This window comes from Natator depressus, chromosome 10 (assembly GCF_965152275.1).
Source record: "Natator depressus isolate rNatDep1 chromosome 10, rNatDep2.hap1, whole genome shotgun sequence".
Classification (NCBI taxonomy): Eukaryota; Metazoa; Chordata; order Testudines; family Cheloniidae; genus Natator; species Natator depressus.
The window spans coordinates 44358507-44381384 of NC_134243.1; the positions used below are offsets into that span (position 1 = coordinate 44358507).

A 22878-nucleotide genomic window follows, 5' to 3' on the forward strand; every position below is an offset into this window, starting at 1 on the left:
CTCAGCTGGCAGTTGACAGTTGCCTCCATCTCCAAAGCACCACATGATCTAAAACACTGTAGTTTGCTCATCGGCAGTTTCTGCTAAAGGGCTGGCTCAGGATTGGAATAATGTGGGTGGTGAATATCAGGATCGAGGTGCATGGACTGAGTGTATTGGGAGCCCAGGTACGTTACAGCAGAGGTGTAGCAGGGCAGGATGGAGATGTGTTGGCAGAGCCATGCACAGTCTTTGTCTTTACCATCATCTGTCTGGCTTAAGCCAGTTCTCCAAGACCATGTTTCCTAAGCTGTGTACCATGTGTCCCTACATATGAAAGGAATTACAGAAAATAAACACTAAATTTTCTTGTGCCTCAAAAAGTTTGAGTGGGAGAGATGAGCAAATGAGCGTGTGTTTCCAGTTAAGAGCTTACTGAGAAATGGGACGATCACAGTGAGTGTGTGTGTTTTCAATCCTTTTCTCTCTCTTGACACAGATGTGGAATTTCCCAGAGATTATCCTTCTGGGTGCCTCCTGGGTTGTGTGGACTTGGCTGATTGTCTGTCACAAGAACAATTCAAGGAGCAGGTGAGTTAGGAAAACCAGCCTCTCTGAGCTGACTTTTTAACTGTCTACCTACTTGCCTTCAAGCTACCCTGACTCGTATCTGTACATTGATCCATGGGAAAGTAAGGAGAATACTGAAGAAAGGATTTAAATTAAGATGAGGAGACCACTACTCTTGTGTGCACTGGGAAGAGAACACATTTCAGCAAGAGTTTCCTCTGGACCAGTGTGGAAAGTGGTCTAAGTGCTGGTACAGACTAGACAAAACAGGGTTTGCTGCTGCTGGGAGCATGATGGAATGCTGGTGGAAGCCAGACTCCAGTATGGCTTTCGAAGTAGTTTTGTCAAGTCTACATTATTCTTATTGTCTCTGTTTAATCCAGTCAACACTGGTTCAGGGGAACTAATGCTGAAAGGTGTTCTTGGCTTTCCTGGTGCCAACAAGGCTGTTGTGACAGATGTGGCTCATTTGCACACCTGCTGACACTCTGCAAACCGCTGTATGAGAAGCACTGCTGTCCTGGATTAAAGCGATACTCACTGCATTTCAGCTTTTGTTTGGCACCAGCTGTATTAAGAGCTACGAGCTTAAACTTCACACCAGGTGACATCTGATTAAACACCATTTATTTCCTTGACTGGTCCCTATTAAGAGGAATTTATGTGAATGCTATCCCAGTTAAGCAGCAGTCACTGCCAGTCCCTATCCATAGGTTAAGTGGATTCTTTGGGAGAGAAGCTGATAAAGTGGCTGTCCAGGAGAACAATGCTCTGGTTAAAGCAGAACATACCATAGCGATGAGTTTCCTTTGGGCTGCGAAAAGCAGCTGATCAGTGTGACATCATTTCACATGAGGGAGAGCTCTCCCCTTTCCCCCCCCCCCGCAGACCTGTGAGTTTATACCAAGCAGAAGCAGGAAGAGTGGTGGCTGGGGACTAGAGATAAAGGCGACATACTGAACTGGATGGGATTTTTCTTTTCCCTGTCATCTGTTTGGCTTTCAGAATTGGGACAGGACTGTTAGAACCTAAACAGCAGAGGGCGCCTTGGGACTGAGGTATCAGAAAGGCCACTTAAATGTCATGACCATGCAGCCTGCCTAGAGTTACAGAATCCCAGGAAGTGAAGGGAGTAGACCAATTAGATCATCACCTCCATCCCCTGGGGCCAGAGCACGATTGTTCCATACGCTATATTATCCAATGCCCTGTGCAGTCTAGTTTCAAACGAGGGCCTTTTTCCTTTCCCAGCTGCCCTTGGGAAACTTCCACCAGTCTAATCAGTTGCATTGATAGGAGATATGTCCTGATCTCCAGCCTATATGTTTTCTTTTTTTAATTGAATCCCATCACTCCTAGTTCCACCCCCTGGGAAATGCCCTGGAAAATTCCTCTTCTTTCTTGGTGGTTATTCTCTGTAGGTACATGTAGACAGTTGTCATAGCGCTTCCCTAGTTTTTGTTAACACAAGCTGTATGTAATTAGCCTTTAATCTCTCCTCATAGATCAAGCCCTTCAGACTCTTAATCAGTTCTGTTGCTGTCTTACAATTCCTTCCAGTTTGCTGTCATCTTTCTGTTTTGTTGAGGCACTAGAATTGAACACATTATTCCAGGAGCAGTCTCGCCAGAGTTGTATAATTTCCTTTCCTCTCCTCTCAGTACTATGTTACCTTTACATGTCCAGCCCAAAATCACACTGGCTTTTTTCTGTTACCATACTGCATTGTAAATGTATATCCTCTCTAATTTGCTGTCTCTTTCAGAATTAATGCTATCCAGGAGTCACTATTTGTGGGTTTGGTATTTTGCCCCATAGGTATTGGCTTGAATTTAATATGAAGACCTGAGTGTGCTCCCAGTTAAATTAGTGATGAGGATGTTGTTGCCTCTTGTCAATAATGAGTGCAGTTGAATCAGAGTGAAAACAGTTTAACCCTGAGTCTATGTAGTAGGGATGTAAATCTTGTTTAGAAAGTTAACCATTTAAACGATTAAAAATATTTTGTTTAAACGGTTAACTGATTAAAGGGCCGGCCAGCATGGCTGGGGCTGGGGCTGCTCTGGACGGTGCCGGCCGGTGCAGGGACACTGGGGTTGGCAGGCCAGCTGGTGTGGGGTCACTAGGGTTGGCGGGCTGGTCCAGGGGTTAACCGTTAAGGCAGGTTAACATTTTACATCCCTAGTATGTAGACAGGACCGACCCATGTTCAGCACTCGATCAGAAACCAGAATTGAACCTTGTTGGGAGCAGGGCTCAATCCTGCTTTCTGAACCGCTGCTGCATGTGACGTGGTTTTGTCTACTCTCATCTATTTTCAACACAGTTTTAGCAGCACCTGATACAGAAGCCAGCTGTTGCAATGGGTTCCTTTCCTAGTGCAGACAAAGCCCTGCTGGCTTCAGGGTAAGCAGGGTGGAGCACCTAGTTTTCTGAACACTTGTATTTGTATCATAGGAGAAAGCCAATGAAAATGTTTTAAAACCTGACAATACAGTAAGTTAAACAGTGCAAACCTGGCAGCAGAGATCCCTCCATGAGAGCAAGACATGCTAGACTTCTTTGCAAACATTCTCCTTTGATTATCTGCCCCCCACCCCCTCAGCTCCCATTTGATACGTCTTTCACATTTCCAGGAAATTGAGTAATTACACAGATCCCATGTGACCACATCAGTGGATGATGGTTTGAAAATTAAATAAGTGCCCAGTGTGCACATTGCCTGGTGATGGAGGCCGTGTTTTTTTCAAGATCAACATGTTTGTTTTTACTTGTGTCTAATCTTTTCTGTAGGCAAAGGTGTTTCTCTTTCCTTGCTGTTTGCTTCCTCCGTCAGGTATTAATGAAGTTTAGTAAAACCCAGCTTTTAATTTCCATGACACCCTGCTGCTGTTTTTCACTCCTCATCATCCTTTAATATTTAGATTACAGATTTGCTCAGAAGGCTAAATCAGAATGAGGCCCCGATGTGCTGAGCAAACAGACGGGTAGAGGTAGTCCCTACCTCAGAGATCTCACAGTCTAATTGGTGTATTCTTTATTAGTTGTTAATTTGAGGACTTACTGTATGTATACTGTGAATTTGTATGTTCAGATCAATGCTGTGGGTCCAATCTTTCAGCCCTTTCTAAGGTGTAGTTTTTGCATGACTGGTCGCATTGATTTTAGTGCACCAATTTGCATGATTAAGGACTAACTGTATGAGGAAGAGTTGCAGGATTGGGCCCTGTGTTAATGACATGCCCGGCGGCTTAGGGGGGTTTTAGGGAAGAAAGATGGTCTTGAGGCTAAAAGCACCACAGACCTGCAATCAGGTGACATGGGCTCTAAGCCCAGCTGTGCTACTGATTTTCTGTGTGAACATGGGCAAGTCACTTAACCTCTCCGTGCCTGTGTCTCCATCTGTAAGATGGAGTACTCCTTCCCTGGCAGAAGTGGTGCGAGGCTGATGTCATTCCTTGTGATCCTTGGATCGGAATACAAAGGGTTATCATCAGATACAACATCCACTTGACATGAATGGTTTGAATTGTACTGGCAACAGTAGAGTGAAGCTGTAACTCCTCCCATCACTCAGCCTGGTTACCAGTCTGCTCTGCTGCTCAGACAGCCTGAGATGTGGCAGGCTTAACTCTGAATGTCTGGGCTGTGCTGACAGATCTCCCATCTTCCTGGAGTGTATTCTGGGTTCACTTGCTTTCATTAATGGGTGCCTCAAAAAATGGAAATTCAACTTCAAATGGTCCCTTTGTTGCACTTAGCTGTGCTAATTGTGACCTGCCAAGAGCTGAGTTAAGGGGCTGCTTTTCCCTGCTCCAGGCTGACCTCACCAACACCTCAAGCAGAGCAGAGAGCTGCCTTCCTTTTCCCATGTTAGGTGTTAGTGAGCTCATCTGTTGTAACTGGGGAAACACAGAATGCTACAGGCAGGCCTTGGCAGGGAAATAAAGAACGAGATGATTTACAATTAATGCACTGAGGTCTATTCATATTCTGTTGATGATCTGAGATCTAAAGCAGCTTTTATTTTAATTACCAAAAAGCATTTTCATATCAGGTATTTAAGTATTTCTAAATGGTTTTGAAAGTGGGTGACTACAGATAGATATCAAACCTTGGTATTAAATACAAGATAATGATGCTGGAAAGAAATTAGGAATTTATTTTTCACATGTGAGTGAAAAATCACCTGCCACTTTAAATCTGTGTAAGGGGGCTTTGCTAAATTTTTGTGCCTGAAGGGCAAGTGTGCCTTTTCAGCAGGCTTTACTTTTCCCACTCCACTGAGTTTGAACCTGGTGCCCCAAAAATACTAGGGTGCCAGGAGTACAAGAAACAATTAATATCCCATGCAGGAATACAGTAAATGGGTCTTGCTGTACTTAGGATCCAGAAGATAACATTCTTCGGAATGTTTACAGATGAGAGACTAAGGGCAAGTCTACACTAGAGCGCTACATCCGCACAGCTGCATCGATGCAGCTGTGCTGCTGTAGCACATCTGGTGAAGACGTGCTATACAGACAGTAGAGCATTCTCTCTTCGGCATAATTACTCCAGCTCCGCGAGAGGCGGAAGCTATATCAGCGGGAGAGCGTCTTCCACTGACATAGTGCCGGTGTGGACAGCGCTTAGGTCACTGTAACTTGTGTCGCTTAGGGGGGTGTCTTTTTCACACCCTTGAGCGACGTAAGTTAGGTTGACTTAAGCAGTAGTGTAGACCAGTCCCAATACATGCTAGTAATCAGCTCCTGAACAAGAAATCAAACAGGAACACAGTAACTGAAGTATACAATATAAAATAGTGAAACGATATAGATATGTAAAGATGTAAATAATTTACTGCACAAACCATCTCCGGAACATGTGACTATAAAATGAGTGCAAGTCCTAAGTATTTTATTCTAAAAGTCCAAAGTAAAAATCACACTGATGCAGTATTGCCAATCCCAAGTGTTCAGAAATCATCAGATTAAAAAAAAAACAAACCACCAGTCAATTTGGAAATTTTATTTGCCCTCTGGGTTTTGAGCCTTTAGGGTACACTCAGCTCATGTTTCAAGCTTTTCTCTGTAACCATGAATGTCATTTCCCCCACCCCCCCCTTTTTTTAAAAGAAAACTGAGATTCTCATTCAGTTATCTGATCCCAAGAGCTGGGTCTTTAAGAACACCAAATACTGTGAGCCTCATGATAAAATTGTGAGATTTGGCAACATTTCAGAGGAGTTATCCTGGGGGAGCTGCAAAGACCCTCTCATGTTTCAGTTTCTGACTGTAAAAGTTTCCTGACACAGGGTTCAAACAAGAGGGTTATGTGTGAGAGGCAGTGGCAGTCCACATGTGAGAACATCTGTCTGTTGGTGTGCGTGTACTTTCTGTGGGGGTAGGAATTCCATCTCACATCTCGGGTGATCTGTGTTTTGAAGATGGAGTAATGACGTTGTTTCTCACTGTGGCAGTTAACACCTTCTACTTCCCGATGAGAGTCTGCCAAGTTGCACATGTCTACCATTAAAAGGTCTCCACAAGGATTTGAGATTTGTTTGGAACTTGACTAGCCTGGTGCAGAAAGTAATGTATCTATGCCACAGTTAACAATTGTAGCCAGCATCCATGCCCTTCTAACTCAGGGGCCCACAAAATTAGCAGTGTCTGAACCTGGATTGATCACATGTAATCTAATTCTAGATCAGGTTGAATAAGGTCTAATTCTGGCTTGCAGAGTCCTACAGATGTTGCAAAGAGTATGTTTATACCAACCCTCCTGTTTGAGATTTCTAAGTATACTTTTCAGGCAAGAGAGTCCTCCTCCAGGGTCTTGCTTATTTGTGACAAAGCAGAACAAATTAGGAATACAGTTAATTTGGATTTTAGTTCTCCAGGGCCTTTAGCATTTTTCCTTATCCAAAGCTCTCTAGTTTTCAGAAGAGCTTGTTCTGATACTCTAGCTTCCCAGCATAAGCCAGCAGTTATAAAAAATTTACTGCTCAATCTGTTAAAATGCAGGAGAAATTGCCAGTTGATGATTAATTTAGGAACACATTAGCATGCCAAAAGGAACTGAATGTTAGTTTTACAGCATTTGATAGAGGCTAGCATGCCCTCTTCTCTGGTTTCAGAGACCCTGGGGAAGAACTGAGGCTAAAGCCGAAGCATATGACTTAATTAATGGTGATTGTAGATTTAGCCTTTGCTACTATTTTAGCAAGCTAGTCAGTGGTTCGGGACTTAACTTTGCTCTCAAACACAGTCCACACTCTATGGAGAGTCGAAACTCACCTCCTTCTTGGTATTTGATTTTACTAATACTGACAGTAAAGATAAGGTAACAAAATTCAATTCAAACCTTCCTAGACTTCGGTGCTTCTAGAGTTCTTCCCTCCAGACTGCTCAGCCCTCACCCTCGATCTTCAATTTCTAGAGAATAAGTCCCAGCTCCCTTATTCCAGAGTGGGGTAATGAACCATCTGCTCTAGGAATCCCTGTTGAGGTTACAGGGACAAACCATCCCGATGAGTCGAAAGAATAGTAAACATGGCAGGCGACCAGCTTGGCTTAATGGTGAAATCCTAGCGGATCTTAAACATAAAAAAGAAGCTTACAAGAAGTGGAAGGTTGGACATATGACCAGGGAAGATTATAAGAATATTGCTCAGGCATGTAGGAAAGATATCAGGAGGGCCAAATCGCACCTGGAGCTGCAGCTAGCAAGAGATGTCAAGAGTAACAAGAAGGGTTTCTTTAGGTATGTTGACAACAAGAAGAAAGCCAAGGAAAGTGTGGGCCCCTAACTGAATGAGGGAGGCAACCTAGTGACAGAGGATGTGGAAAAAGCTAATGTACTCAATGCTTTTTTTGCCTCTGTTTTCACTAACAAGGTCAGCTCCAAGACTGCTGCGCTGGGCATCACAGAATGGGGAAGAGATGGCCAGCCCTCTGTGGAGATAGAGCTGGTTAGGGACTATTTAGAAAAGCTGGACGTGCACAAGTCCATGGGGCCGGACGAGTTGCATCCGAGAGTGCTGAAGGAATTGGCGGCTGTGATTGCAGAGCCCTTGGCCATTATCTTTGAAAACTCGTGGCGAACGGGGGAAGTCCCGGATGACTGGAAAAAGGCTAATGTAGTGCCAATCTTTAAAAAAGGGAAGAAGGAGGATCCTGGGAACTACAGGCCAGTCAGCCTCACCTCAGTCCCTGGAAAAATCATGGAGCAGGTCCTCAAAGTATCAATCCTGAAGCACTTACATGAGAGGAAAGTGATCAGGAACAGTCAGCATGGGTTCACCAAGGGAAGGTCATGCCTGACTAATCTAATCGCCTTTTATGATGGGATTACTGGTTCTGTGGATGAAGGGAAAGCAGTGGATGTATTGTTTCTTGACTTTAGCAAAGCTTTTGACACTGTCTCCCACAGTATTCTTGTCAGCAAGTTAAGGAAGTATGGGCTGGATGAATGCACTATAAGGTGGGTAGAAAGCTGGCTAGATTGTCGGGCTCAACGGGTAGTGATCAATGGCTCCATGTCTAGTTGGCAGCCGGTGTCAAGTGGTGTGCCCCAGGGGTCGGTCCTGGGGCCGGTTTTGTTCAATATCTTCATAAATGATCTGGAGGATGGTGTGGATTGCACTCTCAGCAAATTTGCGGATGATACTAAACTGGGAGGAGTGGTAGATACGCTGGAGGGGAGGGATAGGATACAGAAGGACCTAGACAAATTGGAGGATTGGGCCAAAAGAAATCTGATGAGGTTCAATAAGGATAAGTGCAGGGTCCTGCACTTAGGATGGAAGAATCCAATGCACCGCTACAGACTAGGGACCGAATGGCTAGGCAGCAGTTCTGCGGAAAAGGACCTAGGGGTGACAGTGGACGAGAAGCTGGATATGAGTCAACAGTGTGCCCTTGTTGCCAAGAAGGCCAATGGCATTTTGGGATGTATAAGTAGGGGCATAGCGAGCAGATCGAGGGACGTGATCGTTCCCCTCTATTCGACACTGGTGAGGCCTCATCTGGAGTACTGTGTCCAGTTTTGGGCCCCACACTACAAGAAGGATGTGGATAAATTGGAGAGAGTCCAGCGAAGGGCAACAAAAATGATTAGGGGTCTAGAGCACATGACTTATGAAGAGAGGCTGAGGGAGCTGGGATTGTTTAGTCTGCGGAAGAGATGAATGAGGGGGGATTTGATAGCTGCTTTCAACTACCTGAAAGGGGGTTCCAAAGAGGATGGCTCTAGACTGTTCTCAATGGTAGCAGATGACAGAACGAGGAGTAATGGTCTCAAGTTGCAATGGGGGAGGTTTAGATTGGATATTAGGAAAAACTTTTTCACTAAGAGGGTGGTGAAACACTGGAATGCGTTACCTAGGGAGGTGGTAGAATCTCCTTCCTTAGAGGTTTTTAAGGTCAGGCTTGACAAAGCCCTGGCTGGGATGATTTAACTGGGAATTGGTCCTGCTTCGAGCAGGGGGTTGGACTAGATGACCTTCTGGGGTCCCTTCCAACCCTGATATTCTATGATTCTATGATTCTAGTGAATCATTAAACGTCACAAGTTTGTGGATGATACCAAGCTGGGAGGGTTTGCAAGTGCTTTGGAGGATAGGATTAAAATTCAAAATGATCTGGAAAAATGATGTGACATAAATAGGATGAAATTCAATAAGGACAAATGTGGAGTACTCCATTCCGGAAGAAACAATCAGTTGCACACATACAAAGTGGGAAACGACTGCCTAGGAATGAGTACTGTGGAAAGGGATCTGGGAGTTATAGTGGGTCACAAGCTAAATATGAGTGAACAATGTAACGGTGTCGGGGGAAAAAAAGTGGACATCATGCTGGGATATATTAACAGGAGTGTTGAAGCAAGACACGAGAAGTAGTTCTTTTGCTCTACTCTGCGCTGATATGGCCTCCACTGGAATATTGTGTCCAGTTCTGGATGCCACATTTCAGGAAAGATGTGGACAAATTGGAGAAAGTCCAGAGAAGAGCAACAAAATGATTAAAGGTCTAGAAAACATGACCTATGAGGGAAGATTGAAAAAATTGGGTGTGTTTAGTTTGGAGAAGAGAAGACTGAGGGGGGACATAACAGTTTTCAAGTGAGTAAAAGATTGTTACAAGGAGGAGGGAGAAAAATTGTTCTCCTTAACCTCTTAGGATAGGACAAGAATCTGCCATGAGGGAGGTTTAGGTTGCACATTAGGAAAAACTTCCTAACTGTCAGGATAGTTAAGCACTGGAACAAATTGCCTAGGGAGGTTGTGGAATCTCCATCATTGGAGGTTTTTAAGAACAGGTTAGATAAACACCTGTCAGGAATGGTCTACTTATTACATAGTCCTGCCTTGAGTGCAGGGGACTGGATTAGATAACCTCTCGAGGTCCCTTCCAGTCCTACACTTGTATGATTAGAACCCTCTTAGCATTCCGCAGCAGGTGAGACGTTGGGTTGTTTCAGGCAAATACTGCCGGCCTGCTATAAGGTCCTGCTAAAGACTGGGCCCAAAAAGTAAACTCTGCTCAGTGACATGGATTTAAAAGGCTAGGGAATTACCCACAAGTGAAAAATTATTGTGTGTGTGTGAGGGAGAGAGGAATATTTTAGCTGTTATTCAACACAGTTAATATAGTTCAAATACAGATGTGCAAGGACTACATGTACTTATATAAGCCTTCATCACCATGTAATTAATACATTTCATAACCCCAAACAGGTCAATCTTTCCAAATCCATTTATAAAAATATCTGGATTCCACCAGTACATCCCACTGTGAGAATTGGTGGAACTCTGATATAATTTAATCAACAATATCGAAAACAAACAGCATGCATCTAACAATTTGCTTTCATTACAGAGCAACGTTAGGGGTCAAAGCCAAGGTTGGGTGGGTAGAGTGATTGTGAGTGATGAAGTTTACCAGAGCAAGGAGTTGGGTGGATACATTAATTGTTAATTTCTAGCCAAGGGGTCTTTTTCTTAAAGGTGCAAAATTTTTGTAAGTAATGGGTGTGATTGTTTATGGCATTAGCTGGACTCTGCAATTGCTTTTTTCCTTAACCCTTTCCTAACGTGGTTGTTGGAATGTGAATTATTAATTCCTTTATAAAGTCATTTATAAAAGGACTTTATTCTGCTGAGAGAAGCACTCCCACAATGCTACCATGAGTTGCTAATGTAGAAGCAAGCACTCTTTCCCCCACCATTCCAGTCCTGTTTTCTTCCTGCTCCCGCCTTTTGTCTGGCCATAAGAGAGGATGGCATGGAACAAGAAAACGTGTGAAATGTACCTTTTGGCCTTCATACTGGTGAATGTTTTTCCAGTTCCACCCAGTTTCTCCTGTTGGTCATCAGTCATCCAGCAAATGTGTCAAACCCATTCAAATGTAGCTTGCTTGGCTCACGGCGGGCAGGTGTTTTTCCAGGTAGGGAATAGAGATGTTGAGGGCTTAAGTGGCACTCGATCACTTGGCAGTGGTGAGCTTGGGAATTAGGAAAGCAGAGGAGGACGGCTCACATTCCAGGTTTTCTGGCACCCTTGCATCCTCCAAGCCTTCTGAGAACTGAGCAGTGTGGGTCTGTTCAGCATTTTAAAATCAAATGCCGTTCAACTAGTTTAAATGTTCATCTACCTTTTGAAGCCCCATTCCTATTAAATCATAATTACTTCCCCCTGCACCTTACACAACCAAGCTACAGGCTGTGGTGTAGATCTGGGCTGGGAACTCTGATGCAGAGAGCACCCCAGGAAAGCAGTGGTGCTTGACTGGAAAAGGCCATCCTGGAGAGAATGCAGCAGTGTCCCACGCCTATCCTCCCTCCTGCTTGTGGATCTGATTGTGCTCCGGAATAACGGAATACTGCACAAGCAGGCAGAGAAAAAATGTGATACCTGAAGGGCATAGTTGTGGGAAGAAGGGGAAATGAAGGCAGCCTAGCAAAGCTCCTTGTGCGGCCCCATGAAAGGAGCTGGTGCCGCTTGCCAGCATATGATCCGCCAGCAGCAGATGTAAGCTCTCAAAAACAGCAGGGAGGATGCTGACTGCAACAATGCATCAAGGCTGTGGTTTGTAACCTCAGTGGTAAGGCAGTTAACTTTTTTTAGCAAAGACATTTTGATTGCCAAATCCATAACCATTAGCAGCTGTGGTTCTGAGCTGTTCCTTCCTCACTTGTTGCAGTCTAGACCGAACAGGCTTTCAAACGAAAGTTTGGCTGGCAGCTTTTGTTGTTGGTTTGTAATCTTCCTTTTCCTTCTGCCAGTCCTGTCAAACTGAGTGGAATATCACTGATTAGCTGCTTTCTAGCCCAGCCTGCCTCAGCACTGCACTGAAACACTTCCCCTCCCATCAGCCATATGGCTAATGCAGTGGCTTTGGACAGTTATCTGGGTTCTCGATCCCAAAGAGGTGGTAAATGGGGCATCAGCGATAAGAGTCCAGATCTCTGGCAAGAATACTGGATACTTTGTTTCTGGGCTAGTAAACTTGGCATTGAAGTTTGGCCTCCCCTCGTACGGATCAGGGAAGCTCTCTGCTCATCGCAGTCAATAGACTCTCTGTGGAAGTGAGAAATTAGAGAAGATAGTGATGGATGGAACAGCAATCAGAGCAGAGAACATCTCTGAAGATGCAAAGTTCCAATATCCCCCAATGTGTTGTGAGAGAAACCAGTGTCTCAGGTGTAACAGTTTGCACTCACCTAGCTCCTTCAATCCAGTACTTTACAAAGGTGGGAAACTGAAGCAAGGAGAGGTGAAGTTCTTGCCCAAGGTGTCATGGAAAGTGACTAAAAATGGCAGCACCCTTACCGACAGACCTGCTCTCGGTGTGTGTTCGGCACCAGGGCTGCTGACTTTCTGAGCCAAAGGGTTTTCCCTTTGGTTTAAAAACCACCTGAAGCCCTGCAGTGCCAAGTCTGGCCCAGGCACTGTGAGCAGATCGGTTCATTGAGTTCCAGCTGCTGGGTCAAATTCTGCCTTCAGTTACACCTGGGCAACCCTGTGGAAGACCTTGGTGTGGCTGAGGGGACAGTCTGGCTGACAGAATCTTGATTACTGGTGCTTAGGTATGAGCCAGAATTATTCTAGCACTTCTCTGAGACCAGGCAGACTTCACAGCACTTGCGGTCAGAGAAACACACCTTCTGACTGGTAAATCCGAGCACGTTTCCTCTGTGAAGCCAGGGAGATGATAACGGAACCCCAAGAGGCCATTCTTAGCTTTGCTTTTCAGATTAGAGCTTCCCTCTAGCCTCCTGAAGACAGTTTCAAGGACGGGGGATTTTCAAGATCCCGGAGAAAAACAACGTTGGAGACTGTGACTGGCCAAGAACAAGATGCTACACTCACGTGCAGTGCCTGGAACAGGAACCTGGCTAGGTTGCATGATTTACCCAAGGAATAATCTGAAAAATCTAGCATTCTGTGTAGGGGTTGTTTGGGATAAGAAGCATCTGGCATTCTCCTGCTTCCAGGCCCTGCAGCTAACAGCTAGAGAGGGTTATTCTGAAAATGATGCTTTAAAGTTGAAGCTTGATCTAGCAAAAGGACATTGACACACACAAAAAATGGATGATCATTGCAACATTTGTTTCCTGTTTGCCCTGTTGTTGTTCTAGCACCATTATTTTGCATGGTGGAAACCCTGCCCTGGAGAGTAACAGTCAACGCCAGATGAACACCGCCCATGCAGATAACATTTCTCATTTAAAACTGGGCATTTCCAAGTCTGGATCCCTTCCCTGGAATGGCCCCCAGAAGCCAAGCTGCTCCATCACTAGACCAACACTTCGCCTTTCTCTGTTTTTCATCAGATGCTCTCAAAGTGGCTTATGAACACTGACAAATGGCTCTGGGTTTCAGAGGTGGGGAAGGTCGCACCGTGGCACAGCTAGCAATAGATCTGGGATCTCCCATGCTACCCACTAGATTGTACTGAAGTTGTTGCTCGCTGTCTGTGTGTTTCTACCCCAGTCCTGGCCTTTTGGAGTACAAAAAAGCAAGGGGTCGAGATAAGCATTGGTGTAATTTTACTGGTCTCTAGTTCCTTATTCTGCCTCTCAGCCATTGGTCACATTTGTAGTGGGGTTGGAGAGCAGGTTACAAGTGCTGGCATAAATGCTGCTGTTTGGCTGCGGCTCCCATGCTGCTTGCCAGAAACTGCTGAGAATTTTTTTTCTCTTTTGGAAACCGCTACAGCAACATTTTCTAGCTGGATGGTGAGCAATTTCCCTCAGGAGAGGAGGCGAAAACGGCTCTTTAGTAGTTAATTACCTGTTATGTTAGTCTGACAGCGATGAAGCTTATGAGGCATGAAAAAAGAGTGGATCCGCCTTTCCCACAAATCACACTGAAAACTGGGTGAAGTAAGTTGCCCGCTGGCCAAGCATGCTCCCCAAACCTCCCCCGGCTGTCCTCGGTCACAAGCACGCTATTCAGCCCTCGCATTCCTCTCGCAGGGAACGCTTTGCTTCCCAGCCTCCTGACTTGGGGACAGCCAAGTGGCTTCTCGCTCTAACTCTTGGAGCAGGCAGCACGGAGTATGGGGTGTTTCTGCCTGCCACAGATGGCTGATTTATTGACACACAGGCCCCGCCGCAGCAGCCCTATGCTCTTTCCGAGGGGCTGAATCACTGCCAAGACGTTTTTGAACTAGATTTCCTGGGGAGAAATAACCCAGCTCTGATGTTAGCACATGGGCTCTGCTGGCCTTTATTCCTTCCAGACAGCCTTGCTTTCTGGCGTAGCCTCTTTTATTTAGAAGCACTGAGGGGAGATGAAGCCCAGACCTCAAGATGGCTGCCTGGATCAGCAGCGGGTGACAAAGTTTAGGTTTGTTTCTCATTCTGGGCCCGGATAAGGAAAGCTGTCAATGCCGTTCAGCTGTTTCCATCATTAGCCCCTATCCCCTCTGCATGCCCACCTTTCTCTGGTACCCCAGGGCTCTCAAACTGGCTCCTTTGGCACCTTACCAGGAGTCTGAGGACCACCCCTAACATCCATGGGATAGAACAGATGGCAGCTGCTCTCAGAGACTACAGGTCCCAGTGTGCAGTTTTCTCCATCTTGATTCAATCAGCATGGGACCTGTACAGCTCCATATTAAAGATGGCAGGCCGCACTGCAGAGCTCTGTAGGCCGGCCTTTCTTTAAGACAGGGACAAGAAAAGAACTAGGCTTATTAACACATTATTTGTATACCTTGGTCTTTTCTGGGGCATTTGTTTATTTTCTTCTGCTTTCCTGTCTTAAGACCTCAGTCAGACCAAAAGAATAGCCTGAAAGGTCACTAGTAAAACTCCTTGGGAAAGGTTTTGCTCCCTGCTTTGTTCTCTGGAACCTCTGCTCCATCATGGGTTGTGCCTCTGTTTTCTGATAGGATTCAACCACACCAGGTCTCTCTCAGGGTATGTCTACACTGCCCACATTACAGCGTGGCTGCGACAGCGCTGTGGCATGGGCAGTGTAGACACGCTGTATCGCTGGGAGAGAGCGCTCTCAGCAATAAAAAATAACCACCCCAAATGAGGGGTGGTAGCTTTATCGCTGGGAGCGGAAGCGCTGTCTATACTGGTGCTTTTCAGCACTAAAATTTTTGTTGCTCAGGGCGGTGTTTTTTCATGCCCCTGAACGACTAAAGTTTTAGCGCTGAAAGTGGCAGTGCAGACACAGCCTGAGTGATTTGTGTTCTCCTAGCACTTTTCTTTCCTTGATTGTTTCAGTTCCGCCCACCTTGGTTTGTGACACCTTTTAGACCGGCAAACTCCGCACTGTAGAGCCAGGGACTTGGAGGTGGGGATGGGGAGAGCCCCATTCAGGCTAATGACATGGTAATGGTTTACAGGCTTCCAAGGAGCTTTGTCCAGCCCTCCTTCGCTGGACTGGTAATCAGCTGGAGGTGGGGAAGTGGAGGTGGGGGAATACAAGGAGAAATGGGATGAGGGAGCAGGAATACCCTGTGTAAAATAATATGAAAATTCAAATATTCTAGTATGAGAAGGAGATGGGAAAAAATCTGAATGGGCTAGGTCATCTATTGTATCCAGTTTGTGCTGGGTGCAGCAGAGAGAGGGAGCTGTGAGGGGCTACTCTGAACTCTCGCAGTTAGTAATAGTCCCCTGGGAATCATCCTGCTGCTGAAAATAGCTGGAGTGCAGTGTGCTCCAGTTGTGCCTCCTTCTCAGGTGGGCTACAGGAAGAGTGGCATAGGAGCCAGTGGCATCAATCTATGCCTGCTGGCAATTCCTGTGCCAGGGGAATCCCAGCTTGAGTGGTGCAGTCAGTCTTTGCTTCCTTTATGCTGCTAAACTGCATGAGGTAGCAGAGTAGGCCAAGAGTATCTGACCCAGTGTTTGTTGCCAAATGTGTTATGTCCAAGCATCTCTGGGGTAATCTGCACACCCCCTAGCTACAGCTATTGCTCTCAGTTCCTCCCCTTCCTGGCCTCTTTCAGGGTTTCCACTGCTCCCCTGAATTAAGACAAAGTGCAGAAAATTGTCGTTTAGCTAAATTTGACTGGATGAAAATGGCCCCCCATGGAACAGGTTGGTCACGGCATGCTGGGGAGAGGTCAAGAGCAAAGAGATGGAAACATTCAGTGTGGTGGATTCCATCCTGATTGTTGGCTGTGTGGAGTGGCTGATAGCCACCTGCTGTGTGTTCGAACTTCTGAATCCATAGGGAGTGTGGGAGCTGTAGGCAGCCTGCCTTCTGTGGAGCTGACTAGATAGCTGACTTCCAGCTGATACTGAAATGCTGCATTTAGCCTCAAGCTCTGTCTGTTTGTTTAGCAGGAGAAAAAGATCTCCTTAATTCCTCCTAGTAACAAACTCAGGTCCCCCCAGTGCTCTTGTTTAGACTGGGGTTTGGATCTTTCTGGTGTGGGTGGAACGAGCCAGGAATTCCTGGCTTCTGTGCGAGTGGCTGTGCTCGTCTAGTCCTAGATCATGTTTGGGGTTTCAGAGTAACAGCCGTGTTAGTCTGTATTCGCAAAAAGAAAAGGAGTACTTGTGGCACCTTAGAGACTAACCAATTTATTTGAGCATAAGCTTTCGTGAGCTACAGCTCACTTCATCGGATGCATACTGTGGAAAGTATAGAAGATCTTTTTATACACACAAAGCATGAAAAAATGGGTGTTTACCACTACAAAAGGTTTTCTCTCCCTCCACCCCACTCTCCTGCTGGTGATAGCTTATCTAAAGTGATCACTCTCCTTACAATGTGTATGATAATCAAGTTGGGCCATTTCCAGCACAAATCCAGGGTTTAACAAGAACGTCGGGGGGAGGGGGGGAGTAGGAAAAAACAAGGGGAAATAGGTTACCTTGCATAATGACTTAGCCACTCCCAGTCTCTATTCAAGCCTAAGTTAATTGTATCCAATTTGCAAATGAATTCCAATTCAACAGTCTCTCGCTGGAGTCTGGTTTTGAAGTTTTTTTGTTGTAATATCGCAACTTTCATGTCTGTAATCGCGTGACCAGAGAGACTGAAGTGTTAACATTCATCAACCAGTCGGAGAACACTTCAGTCTCTCTGGTCACGCGATTACAGACATGAAAGTTGCGATATTACAACAAAAAAACTTCAAAACCAGACTCCAGCGAGAGACTGTTGAATTGGAATTCATTTGCAAATTGGATACAATTAACTTAGGCTTGAATAGAGACTGGGAGTGGCTAAGTCATTATGCAAGGTAGCCTATTTCCCCTTGTTTTTTCCTAACCCCCCCCCCCCCCCGACGTTCTTGTTAAACCCTGGATTTGTGCTGGAAATGGCCCAACTTGATTATCATACACATTGTAAGGAGAGTGATCACTTTAGATAAGCTATTACCAGCAGGAGAGTGGGGTGGAGGGAGAGAAAACCTTTTGTAGTGGTAAACACCCATTTTTTCATGCTTTGTGTGTATAAAAAGATCTTCTATACTTTCCACAGTATGCATCCGATGAAGTGAGCTGTAGCTCACGAAAGCTTATGCTCAAATAAATTGGTTAGTCTCTAAGGTGCCACAAGTACTCCTTCTCTTTTTGTTTGGGGTTTGCTATTAGCTGTGTTTGAGTCCACTCATAGTGGAGAGGAGAGACATTCCAGTTGCCTCAGCGAAGCGGCAGGAGGGCTCAGACGTACAATCCAAGAAAGGTAACGGGGTCAGATAAAGAAGTTACATATAACTAAGCAAAGGGTAAAAATTTCCAAAGGTGACTAGCACTTAGAAACCTCAGTCCCATTGAAAGTCAGTGTGAGTTAGGTTCCTAAGTGCCTAAGTCACTTCTGGGGGGGGGAAATGGAACTTTTGCTCCTAACTCACTTAGGCACTTCTGAAAACTGTACCTTTGTGTTCTACTGCCAGCATCTCTGTCAGACAGCGCAAGCTGAAAAGCAAAAGTAGGGGAGCTAGACTGCTCGGCGGTAGAAGAGACAGCTCAGAAGCGTGGCAGGATAAATATCAATGGGATTCTCTAGTACTTGGGATCTGAATTATTCAGGAAGGACAGATGAAGTCGTAGAAGTGGGGGAGTGCCACTGCACCCACAAGATTCCATAGTATCTGGTGAGATAGCAGTTCTGACCAGAGAGCATCGTACATCATGACCCGATTGGTACAAATGCCGAGTCAGAAGAATACAGACATATATCAGTTACATTGCATGCCCCCAGGTCAGGCTACAGATAGCCCAAGAGATTGAGAGAGGACAACATGCTTGCTCAAATAGCAATAATGAGGGGCTTCAGCTAGTTGATGTTAGATGCTCCAAAGATGTTTTACGTCCCTAGGAGTGGTGATCCAGCAGAGTAGGTGATCATTCATGCCTTGGGTTCACCAGATTTAGCAAATAGCCTTCTCAATTTTGCTCAAGTGCATTTCTAAATTGCCACTTCAGTCATTGGTGTCTCTCTCCAGTCTGACTGGTCTCGTAATTTGGTTGCAATCTAAAACATCCAGTAAGAATCAGGGTTCACTTAAGTAACTTATTAGCTTTACTAGTTCTCCAATCACAAATGTAATTGGTGAACAGTGGGGTGAGACTGTATCCTACCGACTTGTAACTGCAGATGTCTCAGTGTGTGTTAGTTCTTACTCATCTAGGAACTTAAACACACCTTCTGAACATCAGTGCAACTAAACTAGTTGTGTCCAGACAGAGCTTCAGTGCCTTCCCTTTCTTGGTGAATCCTTCCTTTTTGGCTAGCAAGAGAAGAGCTCTGTTGACTGTGTTTCCTGTACAAATTCCCCAGATGTTTTCATTGCAGTGAAGTTGCTTTACGTAAGTTCCTTCCAGAAGATGCCCTGGATTTCAAAAGGAGAAAACAGTTCTCCTCCCCAACTGCATCTGGGTGCTGGCTCCTCTTTAAACTGCAGACCTGCTCCTAGTGTCACATTAGTCTGATGGTATGTCTACACTGCAGTCAGAGGGGTGACCGCAGCATGTGTAGACATACCCAAGCTAGCTTTGATCTAGCTGGCTCCAATAACAGTAGTAGTGAATCTGCAGCAACATGGGCTGCACAAGTCTTCCTGGGACCGTGGGTATGGACTGAAGCAGCTAAACCATGCTGCCGTGGCTATCTAGATCAAAGCTGACTCATGTATGTCTACACATGCTGCAGTCACATACCCTGAGTTAGAATAAACTCCTTGGAAGAGGGGTCTTGTCATTTGATGGGTTCAGCAAACCATTACGTATACCAGCAAGATTCTGTCAACAACTCCTCAGAAGCAGAAGGTTCTCAAGACAGGTCCATTCTACAGCAAGAATAGGTCTGATTGAATAGTAGTGATAAAAGCGATTCAGTTAAACAGGTTAAACTTTGTGAATGGATTCAACTCTTATCTGCCAAAGCTGGCGTTTATCAGACGCAAGCCCAGCTGATATCAGAGCCACCCAGGGTTTGCCCCAGTGTAGTTTTTAAACCTATTTAAGTTGGTGCAACCAATGTGTTTAGACAAGCCCTTAAATTCTGAGTTACCTTCTCATGCCGCACAAATGTTCCTGCCCGCTGTGCTCTTTTTGAATCTAGAGCTGCTCTCGCACCCGCTGCAGTTTGTCTAAGGCAGTTTGTGTTTGTTCTTTTCAGTATCCAGAGTTGAGCCAGGAGTCTGCGTCTCCGTTCGTCTATGTCTGCACTAATCCCCAGGAGATGATCGTGAAGTTTCCCATCAAAGGAAAACCCAAAATCTGTAAGTCATGGCACCCCACAGACACACCCCTCTCTCCCTTTCTGGCAGGCTATTGTCAGTTTTTGTCCTCCAGCTCTGCTTGCATTCTGTGTAGCTGTTCACAGGCTTTGATCCATAGGTGTTTGTTTAATAATGCAAACACATCTGTAGTAGCTTCCTCTTCAGTTCCCTTATCCCCAGCTGATGCTTCATTGAAAACACATGACTTCTCCCTCTCCCTTGCTAAGGCTCCTAGAGGCTTAAGACTCATCACATGGAAGTAGGAAACACATGTTTGCAGTTGATCTGTTTTTGGCACGACCACATGGAGCATGGCTGAGGATGCCAGGTTGTTTGATTCGATGATAAACGTTTGTAGCCAAAAGTATCCCTTCAAATAGGACAAGTAGCAAACTTACAGATCCCACCATGCTAGCCATGTGCATGAAGGGAATGGTGTCTCACTGGTACAGGGGTAATAGCACTCCTCTTCCACCTTCACAGACCTGGATTCAAGTCTCAACTTGCCATCAAAAGAACATGGCTTAGATGGGTCTTAGGCTAGTCCCTAGTAGACACTTGTCTGCATTACAAAATTGCCACCCAGTTTGGCTTGACTGGCTATCAGTATGGGACACCCAGGAGTGAAATAGCAAGAGGGTGCAGGTCTAGGCAGAACTACCTTGGCAGAGCTGTGAGGGACGCTGCAGAGCATCTGTCCACTCTATGCTTGCTAGTGCTGTAAGTCCCTTTTATGAGCAACCAACCATCCGCAGCTGCTGGCTATTACTGCCCATCCCTATAAAGAGAATGGAAAAGGGGCGCAGCAGCTGGGGATCCTGCAGTCAGCTCTGGCCTTATTAGCAGCATCCCCACTTCCCAGCCTTGGGAAGGGACCACACATGGTTCCAGAGGATGTGAAAAATTAATTTGACAGGCTCAAATCAGCATAAGCAAAACTAATCTCTGCTCTTTGTTTCGCTAGCTGATCACTAGGTCTTCTTTCAAATTTGCAGTGTGTTTCACTGGGAGTAGTTAGACTCGGAAGCAGCAGGGTTTCTAGGGACTAGTTAACCTCCTCTGACGTACAGTCTGGAGTCTTTTCTCTCTCCATTGATTGAGAGGAATGTTTCCCTCCCTGTAGCTTTAGTCTGCCTTTCATTGGCTGTATGCGGATCGTTCTCCCCCACCGCATGTTTCCAGAGGAGCCCGGGGTCAAGGTGGCTTTGTTTGGTTTATTTCCTTTTACGGGCACCAGCATCCTCATGTGGAAGGTGAGTGCTCTAACTCCTTGAGCAGCAATTCTGGTGGATGTATGTGGGAGTGAAAGGAGCTGTTTGTAACAGGGGCTTTTTGTGTTGCTGGAACATCCTTACAAGTGTGATTTATTTTGGCATCAGCTGCCTGACCCCAACCCTGTCCAATCCTTCCCCTCTCTGATTCATGCTCTGCCCGCACTCCCCGCACCTCCCTCCATCAAGCCACCTCTGGCAAGGAGGCTGCAGGGTGCAGTGGCTGAGTGGAATGCTGATGTGCAGTGTGGGCAGGGGCTGACTGCAGCTCCACGTACAAATGCCGGCTGCCACATCGCGTCCTTTGTGTTGTGACAGTTTCCTGCTTGAGGAGGGAGCAGTTTAACAGACTGGAAGGACGCCGGCTGGGCTTGAGGGTGTCTGAGTGTCCCACTCCCACTGCTGGCTTTGCCTTCCCTGACTCCTTCTGCACAGGATCTGTCATCAGGGTAAAGCAGAGCAGCAGCAGCCGTGATTCATGTTCCCCTTCAGCGGGGAGATAGTCATTCTGGGCCAGGCAGATGATATTGGTGACAAGTGCGGGAAGGAGCAGAGAACCTTTGAGCTTTCACCACAGTAATGCACTGTCATAATAGAGGCACGCTTCAGATCGGATACAGTCAACCTCAAAAGCATAACGCCTCATGAGCCTTAAAACAAGGCCCTGAGTACGGGTCACTTTAGCATCCCCACCTGAGCACACTGACTTGCTACAGGGTCTCCTGTAAACGTCACTCAGCCAGGGACCCAAATGCCTGTTTGTCCCATTGTTGGGAAACGAGACCCTAGTTCGATCAAACAGAAATGGGGCTTGTGCAGGAAAGGCTCCGTCTAATCCGTGTAGAGATCTGATCCTGATCACTGTGGTGTCCAAGTGCCTCCCAGGGGGATACAAATAGCAATAGCAATCTCTCTCCATCCCCAGATTGGAGGGGAAATAGCTCCATTGCTTCTGTGTGCTTGGGCAGGCGGTGTGGGCAAAACTCACTGAGGGAAAGCTGAGTTGGAGAAACACATTTTCTCTTAGTTTTGAGTGTAGGAGGCCTGTGCTCATCCTTAACTCTTGTGGCAGTGAGTTCCACAGTCTAGGCCCAGCTCCTGTAGAAGTCCTGCTGCCTGCATTCACGAGCTTCCCCCTATTGGTCGGACATTCCAGTAGAACGCAGCGGTCCAGGAAGCTTTGGGGTTCAGAGAGCAGAGGTTGCATGTGGGGCATTCCGTGGATTCTGGAATGTGAGATAGAAAGGCATTTAATGACTTGATCAAGTTTTGAGAGAACCGGACTCCTGATGCCTGTTCTTCGCTATTCACCTTTGACTTGTGCTTATCTCTGTCCTTGCTCCAGGTTACCCACTGGCTGACAATTTTTTAACTAGCTGATAGTGCTGGGTGTTTTCTTATCAGCCTGGTTTCTGGAGATAAGGAGAAGCAGTTGCACCTGAGACTAGTAAATGAAGTTGGTGCCACATGTGAAGCCAAGATGTTCCAGGCTTGGCAGAGCTCTTGGCCATGTGAGATGGAAGCGTGTAGCTAAGTTTGTAGCTCCACTACTGTTCTTCCTCTGTGAGGAGCCCTCCGTTCGGTAACACGCTGGTCTGACATGCGAGGCTACTGGGCAGTCCGGCCACTGTGAGCTCACAACTGCTGAGACGTGTGGTGGCTAATCACGCTTTCTTTTCAGCCAGAGGTGACTCTAGGGCTGGGACAGCTGTTAGATGTGGCCTGTCACCAGAAGGAGAATGAGGGCAGTGCAGATTCCCTGCAGCAGTAGATCCTCCCAGGCCATGGCCACTCCAATTTCCCAAGCATGGTTTTACCTTGCTTCTGGCTCCGGTGATGGCTGCAAACCCTGGCAGAGGTGATC

General features: G+C 46.1%; 1 protein-coding gene across 4 annotated transcripts in view; it reads left to right on the forward strand.

Moving 5' to 3' along the window:
* TRIP4 (thyroid hormone receptor interactor 4) overlaps nt 1–22878 on the forward strand; it is a 52654-nt gene that overhangs the window by 25198 nt on the left and 4578 nt on the right. For 2 of the 4 annotated variants that reach the window (XM_074965943.1, XM_074965942.1), the window contains exons 11-13: nt 479–570; nt 19641–19743; nt 20867–20996. In XM_074965943.1, coding sequence (XP_074822044.1) covers nt 479–570; nt 19641–19743; nt 20867–20996 — 325 coding nt within the window. The remainder of the gene's footprint in view (nt 1–478; nt 571–19640; nt 19744–20866; nt 20997–22878) is intronic. The other 2 variants (XM_074965945.1, XM_074965944.1) reach the window with 1 other exon arrangement.